The sequence below is a fragment of the Haliotis rufescens genome, unplaced genomic scaffold (assembly GCF_023055435.1).
Source record: "Haliotis rufescens isolate VD_foot unplaced genomic scaffold, xgHalRufe1.0.p SCAF_31, whole genome shotgun sequence".
Classification (NCBI taxonomy): Eukaryota; Metazoa; Mollusca; class Gastropoda; order Lepetellida; family Haliotidae; genus Haliotis; species Haliotis rufescens.
The window spans coordinates 2,910,563-2,920,641 of NW_025964013.1; the positions used below are offsets into that span (position 1 = coordinate 2,910,563).

The 10,079-nt window shown below is 40.3% G+C and overlaps 1 protein-coding gene across 2 annotated transcripts in view; it reads left to right on the forward strand.

Moving 5' to 3' along the window:
- The window catches only part of LOC124136765 (P2Y purinoceptor 1-like), a 91,036-nt gene extending 81,327 nt beyond the window's left edge, over positions 1 to 9,709 (forward strand). For both annotated transcript variants that reach the window (XM_046502784.2, XM_048380606.1), the window contains one exon: positions 6,931 to 9,709. In XM_046502784.2, coding sequence (XP_046358740.1) covers positions 6,959 to 8,173 — 1,215 coding nt within the window. In that variant the 5' untranslated portion in view covers positions 6,931 to 6,958 and the 3' untranslated portion in view covers positions 8,174 to 9,709. The remainder of the gene's footprint in view (positions 1 to 6,930) is intronic.
- The last annotated feature ends 370 nt before the right edge of the window (positions 9,710 to 10,079 follow it).

Consider the following 10,079-nt stretch of genomic DNA (forward strand, 5'->3'; position numbering starts at 1 on the left):
TTTCATATTTAGCTATATGCATAAAGATTCAGTGTGACAAAACACTCTCAAATAGACTGCATGACAAGAGGGATGACTTCAAGTTTCCAAAAGTCAACCTTCCATTCACGTAGAGCTATTTTCGAGCAGCTCCAGCCTTTGGTGTCTACATTTCAACTTTTGAGATACAATCGAGCCTTCTCTTTCTACAAAGGTTTCAATGAGCGTCATACAACTCTTACTCAGAAGTTCTTTGATCAAGGTTACAACATTCATGGCCTCAGTAAAGCTTTCAAAATGTTTTGTGATAGACATGTACTGGACATTTCCACATTTGACGCGTCAGTGACAATAATGATGTCCTATGCAATTCCCTATTTTGACTTTAGGTGAACTGTTGACTTGCTTTTTCATGTTTGTGACGGATGACTCCGGTGGGACAGGGTACGCTCATCCTTCCGAGGATTTGACAGTGATTCATAACACACGCGCATGATAAAGTCGGAATTGTACAATCGACTCTGCAGTATTTCTATTGGAAATGGAAAGTGTTTTGCCGCTTTATTATACCGCTATTAAACCTTAAAAGCAATAACGTGTCTTCCGTAGCTCCGCTTGTGATAAGTGTAGACAGATTCCCCCAAACTCAGTTGATGTGCAAAATACATACATACATACGACAGTTCGGGCTATGGATTGCCATTAGCCAAACCCAGGATTAACAATGCTTAAAAATTAGAAATAGATATGCTACAAATAAATGATTTAAACAATGTAGTCATGTGTTGTAAAGTATTGTCAGCATACAATATATCAGCTATCAGCGCTATTGAAGATAGGATCGATGTTGATCATCAAGCATGGAATTAATGCATCCAAACAAAAGACACTGAATCGTGCGTGGGTTTGCAGTAGTCCCAGGTTTGATCCCCGGCATCTCTCAAATTGGGTAACTCATTCTTGATATCCTGCTCTGATATGATAGTTCTACTTTTCAACGGGGCGTCTTTAAACGTCACCAACTCACAAGAACAATACCGATTTGAGTCACTCGTAAAACAGTGTCCCGATTAGAGGAATGTAGAGCTGAACGATAGTTTGTTTCCTCAAACATTTGGGTATTATCAAACTTGAAGGAGCATTACTACCTGCAAACTATATGTGTAACCAGATTGCAGAGTCAGATTGGAACAAGGCGGAACAGGACTTGACATGTGTCTTTGAGGTAATTTTAGCCGACTATTGTACCCACTCTCCACGCTATTTTACAAAATGTCACGAAACACAAGCTTTGTGCAATGCAGTTCTAACCCTGTGTGTATAATTTACATTATGGGTCATATTCATATACTACACATAAAGGAAATCTACCCTTTAATGAGGCTGCACATCCTTTGTCGTGCCTGAATCAGAATTCTATAACTTGAGATTTGTTCTGATCCCGAACCCAGACAAGTAAGATTAAATCTTGTGAAGAGGCGAATATATTGGAACTGGTTTCTTTCATAAAATGATCCAAAAATATATCTCAAAGAATTTCTTCAATGCAAAATAATGACTTATCGTCATGTCTGTCTCTATGAAGGTTTTCCGTCGGGTTGTGGGCTACTGATAGTACTGTATCATCTTCTCTCAGGGATGTTTGATCATAAAATAAATCGATAACAAAAGTAACTTTTTCGTCATGAAGTGTTCAAGATCTGATTAAAGGAAACGAAGAAGGAACGACTAAATCTTACATCACAGGATTATGTTGTGGAGAGCTTGTTACATGATCTTTAATTCGCTGTTATAATGATTATATCGATCAATAACAAAACAAAACTCCATTCCTATAATCCTTAACTCCAACATAACCCTGTTCTGGCGCCTAGTTTCATTAGACGTGTGATCTGCAATGCGTTGGCCTCTTTTGCAAATTAACTTGTCTTTCATAATGTACAGAAGTTATTGATGTAACTTAAAAAATGCCTCATCCTCATATCTCATATGAATGTTCTAAACAATCAAATTGATTCCAAGTAGTTCTAAGTCTTATTAAGACCCAGAAGATTCTGTTTTCCTATTTGAAATATAAATGAATCGGCTTACACGGAGCTGACAATCAATTAATGACCTCGTTGGAATTTTATGTCATAAATATTGAATAAGAAGGATACTGAAGACGCTTGCAGCCTGGGGGATGCTCCCGCTTCTGTTTGTGTGAAACTCGTAATACACAAGATTCAGTGTCTACCCCGAGGGTTAAATGTTCATTATGTTCCAATCACAGTCACATTATCTGGCAGAGGAGTTTAATCTGATGTCCTACAATCAATACTTTGACAGTTGCCACCACAGTCAGTTGTTATCTGTTTTATATCCGATGCATTTCTCTATTTTGACCAATCTTGTACCATATGTTCCCGTGATTTTTCAGGTGAACAATTGACTTGCCTTTGCATGTGTTTATGACGAGTGCAATCGTTGGGGCAGGGTAGGCTCACCTTTTAGCGAACACCTGGTATTATTATTATTTGATAGTGATTCATAAATACATGCTCATAATACAGCCGGAATCGTACAATCGGCTGTGCTTTGTGCAAAGATTTCTATTGGATATGGAAAGTGTTTTGTCACTTTATTTACATCAGTGTTAAACTAGCTATAGCAGTCGGTCGTTGTGTGTATACAGGTACATAGTGTTGTGTTTCATACGTGGTGCATATGTGTGGGAGGTTACATATATGATAATTGGTGACGTGGGAACAGTCTGTACATACATACATTCGACTCGTTATAAACAACATCCTTACATCAACATATATCTATTAGTATCATTGTCATCCCTGTAATATAATCTCGGCGAGATGTTATTGGCCTGGTCTTGTGGAGTATCAATTCTAGACCATCAAAATACTGTAAGGAAATAATTTAAACAAATTGGTTCTAGTTCCGATGGGTAAAGAAAGCCCTATTTTAACAAGTTCTTCTCCTAACACCTATTGTAATACAAACACTTATCTGAACTCAATGCCCAAACTTGCCTTCGTGTACGAAGGGATATGAAGCGCCTGAGTATAATTCGGGTATGTGCCTAGAAATAATGGAAAGGTGGAAATAGAACACTATATTGACCAGTCGATGACCCTCCTGGATGGATACAAACGTTATCCGGAAGAGGACGGTTGGAATGAAAGATGGCTTAGCAGTAGATGATGTCGGGTTACTTGCCCTTGGACATAATCTGCAGTGAAACGAGGTGTTGATGCCTAATTCAGAGAGTCATTACCTCGTAAACGCGGACTTCGCTTAGCGCGTGCTTTGATGTTGTGTAACTGGTTACTGTTGGTGATAGCCGTTATTAAGCCCCATCAACCGTCATCGTTGTCGGAAACATGACCTGTTCATCACGCATGCTATTTGTATGAACTTTATGAACGGAGTTTTTATTATGCGTTATAATGTTTCCTAAGAGATGGCTTTTAAACTCTCTGTTGCGTTTATTGAGATATCAACGTACATGCTGGTGTGTACATGATTTTTATGTTCGTGCCACCATAATCTCAAAACTGTATTGAAGTCTATTATCATAAATAGATCACAATAAGTCAATAGTAATAACTTGCTTATTTAATCATAATTCGCAAAAACTGTAGACAACGACACGAAATCAGTGACATTAGCCCAGCCCACTATATTATCAGCCAATCATGAAACAGTATTCATCTTGGGGTGCGGCCAAGTCACTTATTGTTAGGTTCATGAAGACATAAACGCAAAAACAAATTTCTTGATTAGCCGATCAAATGTCATGGAATCACTTGCAAGAATGTATTTCATTTTGTGGAAATTTCCTCAACAATCATGACAGTTACATTTAAATTCTTCCTGGAATATACCCGGCATTAACAAACAGATTATTATGCAATAAGCCTGTTCCCCTTCCTGGACAAGCTATTGTTTCACTGCCTATGGCCTATCGCTGTTGCCATAGAACAGCGCCATCATATCTGATGTACGAAGCCTCAGATCTACCACGTACTTCAAATTTCAAATTAATGTCTGTTTTTTCCCCATCATTATTCCTGTTCTGCACCAAAGTTGTGGAACTCTTTACTCCTGCATATCAGTATGTTATTCTTCCCTTTAAATCAAGGTTCTTTTCAAGAATGTGTACTGCACAACTCCCATGTGGTTTGTTTAATTGTCTGTTGCCTAACGCCGCGCTCAGAAATATTCCGTCACGACATGCCAATAACTGTAGTCACGTGATACTCATGAATACAGCATCCCATGCATGTGATGCAGTAGCTCTTTACAGTTGTGTCATGTTTAAGATGTTTAAAATGAGTGCCATAACAATCTTTGACGCGATCAATGGCAGAGCGGAACGATCCTTCATTTCGAATAAAACCCATAGCTTTAAATGGGAAGTCTACACACACATTAAACTAACTTACACTTTATTGATATATAATTGATATATAATTGGTGGATATAACATACAGATACAACGTCTATAATGATAATGATATCTGCATTAACGTGACGTATTTCATGTATAAAGACTTAGATCAAGATGAAAAGCACCATGGTATATCCCCATTTGGTGTCAAGTGTGTGATGTCATATTTTTCCGCCGTCGTGCCAAATAAAAGAACGCCTCAAGAAATACCACAATACTCGATACAGTCCCTGTATCCAATAATGCACAAAGTCAGAGAGATATTTTTCTTTGTCATCAATGTTTGTCCAGATTCATGAAACTCATCTACTTTTCCAGCTTATGGTTTTTTCCTAACGAATTATTACCTTTTGTCACATTTTGGTTGCATTTTCGTTTGCCTGTAATTGGGGGGCATTATTGACGTTTTGTGTCGGGTGACTTATCCAGTACAGAAATAAAATATGTGACTATCAAATCTCAGCAGCTCGTGTTAGTGTTCACATTTTCCAAAATAACAGGGGGCACGGGTGGCCCAGTCGTCTAAGGCGCCGCGATTCTCTGTGCAGAGTTGCGTCCCTTAGGCACTCCAGAAACCTATGATTGTGGGTTCGAATCCCGGTTCGCCCCGATTATGTTTCTAGGTTTGTCAGCACCATACCCGTGCTCGTGGGTTTCACCGAAGTGGTAAACGTCTGAGACCTGCATCACTTCGGGCTTTCCTCCCACATTAAGCTTACACGCCGTGATATAACTGGAATATTGTTAAAAGCGGCGTTTAACCCAACTCACTCACTCACTCCAAAATAACATGTGGAAGTAAAACAGAGGGACGCCTCTCCCAGGTGATGTTGAGTTTGTAACGACGGCCGATCTGGGTGAGCACGTTGATTTAGTGTCGGTCGCAGACCTGAAGTGCACACGAATTGAATCTGAACCCCATTCTTATTTAACCGTTTTGCACAGAATTAAAAATGGATTCTCACTTCTGTAGCACCTGTATTTATTAATGCCTCATTGATGTAGTTGATAGAAAGTCTGCCAGGAGTGCGGAAGTAGCTGGTTCGATTCCCTGGCCAAGATGCCGTTAAAGGATGGCACTTGTTAGTACCCTGATTGGCTCTCGGCATTACGGGTATAAGTCCTGATATATCAAACTATGTACTAGCCAGATGCCATTCGTGGCTAGTGTTAAAGGGACATGTCTGTCTATAAGAAAGGACGACTCAGGTAGGACTGCGGCCTGGTATCAAAGTGGATTAGCACGACAAAGTCAGGATCAGCACAAGCAGACATAGACACAGGTTCATGCTTTTTAGTACGTTGGTGAAATATTCTTGAGCCCGAGAGTACACCTCATTTTAACTCAACCCACCTGTGCCACCTTAACGAGCGTGCTTGTAGCCGCAGCCGCGATTACAATAGACAGATCAAAACGTTTTTGGCACGAATGTCATGATTTTTAATGCCGATAACTCATGTTATGATTTTATTATTCATGAAACAGTTTAATAGTGGCTCTTAGGAACTAGACTTCCTCATAAAGACGTCAACGTGGATGTGCAAAGTAAAGTTAATTAAACATACAACATAAAAGAATAGTAAATATTATTCATTTCAGTTTTTGTGTACAGTTCCTATTTAACGTCAATGATGTCTTCTTTGAGCATTCTTACTTTTACAGTCGTAATGGTAACACATTTAATACACTAACCAAACATTGACAAAAGCTCTGTGACCCGAACGTTCAAAGTGAACCTTTGATTTGGATACTAAAATAACTGAACATTAAGGAATATTGGTTGATATGCAGACGCACTGTAGAACAGGTCTACATATAGACCATCGGAAATGAAACGATCGGCCAGGCTTTGCTTTCTTGGCCATTTATTTCACCATGAAAACAGGACAACGTTATTAGCTGGGCACGGCGCAGCTCCGATGTTATTACCCAAAACAAACACCAACCGTGAGATATCATCATCTAACTATCATATGCTCGAAAATACACGAAATGATTAAAGCATGTTCCATTAACCAGGCTACTGGAACCCCCTATGAAATAGCGATAGTGTAACAGAACCATAACACACCTCTCTGAAAGGTCGTACAGTTGCTTCCTGTGAAGGAAATGGAGGCAATGTAACGATTAGCCTTGTCCATGGTATACGTTCGCGGCGGCTGAATTTGAGTGAGTGGTGGTTGGCATTGTTTTGGCATCACATGCCTTTTCAATGCAAATTGTGTGAGTGGCTGGTGTTATCGGCTGAGCTGACAGAGTTTGACATGCTTACGCCTTTCGCTAACACCTGGTGTCATCGCTGATTTTCAATGACACGTTAATATAATTTTCAACACTATTTTGCCATCTACCTATAGTGGAATCTGCTTCGGCGGATAATCGAGTTTGATATATTCTAGCATTGACGTTTTATATTTATCCGTTTTTATTATTATATATCGTAGGATGCGAACATAGATATTTGTATTATCCAAGAGTAACCATCCCTTTGACTTTCTTTCAGGTGATCTGGACACCTAACCTCTTGTAAAATGACGTCAAGTGAACCCAGCGTGGCGGGCGTGTATAATGTGACAGCGTCTCGTTATGACGACAACAATGTGACAGACATGAACGTCACAGCAGAGCTAGGCACCACCACACCGAGTCCCTGGGGTAGGTTTGGGCCCATCGAGCAGTACGGGGAGTTCTGGGCTGGATACTACATCAACCTGTACTATCTGTGGGTGGTGTTTGCGGTTGGATTCCCAGGGAACATCGCAAGCTTCGTGACTGTTTTGCGCATGCCTCCTCTCACGTCATCAACAGGATATGTTGCTGCGCTGGCGGTGATGGACAACCTTGGTATTATATGTAAACTGTTATTTCATCAACTGACGCTCTATGATGTTCAAATGGGAGCAGGTAGTTGTCAGGCGTTGTACTTCTTTGGTTCATTCTTCATCATGTACGCCAACTGGATTCTGGTAGCGATGTCTGTAGAGCGCTTCATAGCCATCTGGTTCCCTCTGCGAGTCACGACTCTGTGTACCGGCACCAAATCCATCCTCTTGATGATCATCATAGCATTCGTCATCATCGGCGCGGATCTCCATTTCCTGTGGACAGCTACAGTTGAGGTGACGGGCAACAAGGATGTCCGTTGTACTTTTAATAAAGAACACATGGAATTTATTGAGAAAATCTGGTACTGGATAGATGGCTGTCTGTACGCTATCATACCCTGCATCCTGCTCGTCATGTTCAATGGACTCATCATCCTTGGTATCAGGAAGTCTCGGAAAATCCAGAAGGACCTGACAAACAACAAAAGTGACCAGATGGCTGAGAAGTATCGCCAACAACGCCAGATAACAATAATGCTCATCGTCGTCTCGATTGTGTTCGTGGTGCTAGTGTTACCAAACTGTCTCTTCTTCATCGTCAAACCTTACTGGGTTTTTGAATCTGGAAGTCATGGTCAGGCGGTCAATTACCTTGTTAGCCAGTTGATATTTCTGCTCTCGGATTTCAATCATGCGATCAACTTTTACTTGTACTTTCTCACAGCCCGGCGCTTCAGACGGCGATTTACTGACACCTTGTGCTGCCAGACATCCGGCCGCAAGCCGTTTACAAGCATCATGCGTACAGCCAACTCCAATATATCCAATACGTCGATATACACGACTCAAACATCCATGAATGGCTTTGCGAGGGAGAGCGGGAACAACAACTCCAAGAAATACCACACAACTACAACATGAGTGAGTGAGTTGGTTTTAACGCCGCTATGAACATTATTCGCGTTATATCACGGCGTGTCAGCTTAATGTTGGAGGAAAGCCCGAAGTGATGCAGGTCTCAGCTCGTGTATGGTGATGGCAAACCTTGAAACATAATCGGGTCGAACCGGGATTCTAACCCATGGTCATTGGTTTCAGTCGTGCCAATGGACGCAACTCTGCACAGCACACTGCGACGTCAAAGAAGCCTTGGCCACCCGTGCCCAAAAGTACGAAGTGAAACGACGAGGAAAGAGTGAAATGTTTTATCATTTTGCATGTTTTATCCGCAGCGATAAGCAACAATATCTGTTCTTTTTTATATATTTCGAATTACCAAACTGTATCATAAAATATTGCATCTAACGAAGTTTTGAAATAACTTGTTGCCTAAAGTTTTAGATGCTATCTGTCTTAAATAAATCTTACGTTCAAATGGAATACACAAAGACACGGGGTGGGTCAGTTCTCTTGATTGTGGACGTGACTCCCAGATTCAAGTTGGTCATGGTGCTTGTCCTGTCTGAACGTCTTGTCCGAAGTATTGAACATCTCATATGTTCAACAATTGGGGCATCTCTCCTACATTACGCCTGATCCGTGATTTAACTGAAATAATGTTCAAAACGGGGTTGACCTCAGTTAACTCACCAACTTGAACAAATCGAAATGAAGCTTTGCGTGGAGCTGGAGAGCACATTTCAGACTGGACTCTATATCCCAAGTACATATCGGACTGAAATCTATTCCCCATGTATGTATCAGACTGAAATAATTACACATGTACATTTAAAACTGACATATATTCCCCATAATACACATATCAGGCATTTGTCACGTCAGGTGGTCAAGACCTACTTATTAGGTCGTTTAGCATTGTCATAACGCTCAAATAGCAATACCTGTGACCACAAAGTATTCCTCATGACAAACCGAATGGTAACGAGGAATTGTTGCATAATGTGTATTAAAATTGGGTTAGCTATGATGTCCGATGCAATTCCCTATTTTGACTTGTACCCAATGTTTTCGTGTGTTTTTTTCAGGTGAACAATTGACTTGCTTTTTATGCGTTTGTGACGGATGTCACCGGTGGGGCAGGGTATGCTTAACTTTTCGAGAACACCTGATGTCATCATTATTTGATAGAGATTCATTAAACACATGCTCATGTTAAAGTCGTACATTCACACAACTGACTCTGCCTTTAACAGAGATTTCTGGTGAATATGGAAAGGGCTTTGTCGCTTTTATTTAGACGTTCAGGGGGGTCTTTATGACAACTGCAAAGTCATTACGCCTGATCAGTGTCTGTACCTTGTATAATCTTTTGGGAGTAATAAACTCCGACAATTCCTGTGTGGGTTTACATTACAATCTGTGGGATCGCCTGTTATGCATGCACTATTACATGTGTTATTATGATCATGTTGCTTTAGACAACGACTATCATTGTACCCCGATACAAGAATGATGTACATCCAGTATAAATCATCTGTCGCTGCAGTTTCAGCAAAGGGCACATTATATGGTCGTTTGTGGTAACTTCAGATGTTTAGAAATGAGAAAGGCACAGCATTACAAGAGTTATCCCCTGTATTCATATGAATGAGAATATTACGCATTAGACATGTTGTGGACATGTAATAACACTCAATTTAGAGGACAGATAATGTGTTATAAGCTTGATCTTAGAGGTTTTCAGGAAGCATATTTAAGTTTTTGGGCCATGGAAAAGTCAAAACTAAGTTTATTTATTTGAAGATATAGGACAAGCTATGCATTTGTATGGTAACACAATAATCTTTGGTTGCGGACGTTTGATTTTTACAGTTTAACACATATTTATGAACCTGATCACGTTCTTTGCCCAAAGTTTGCCAAAAGT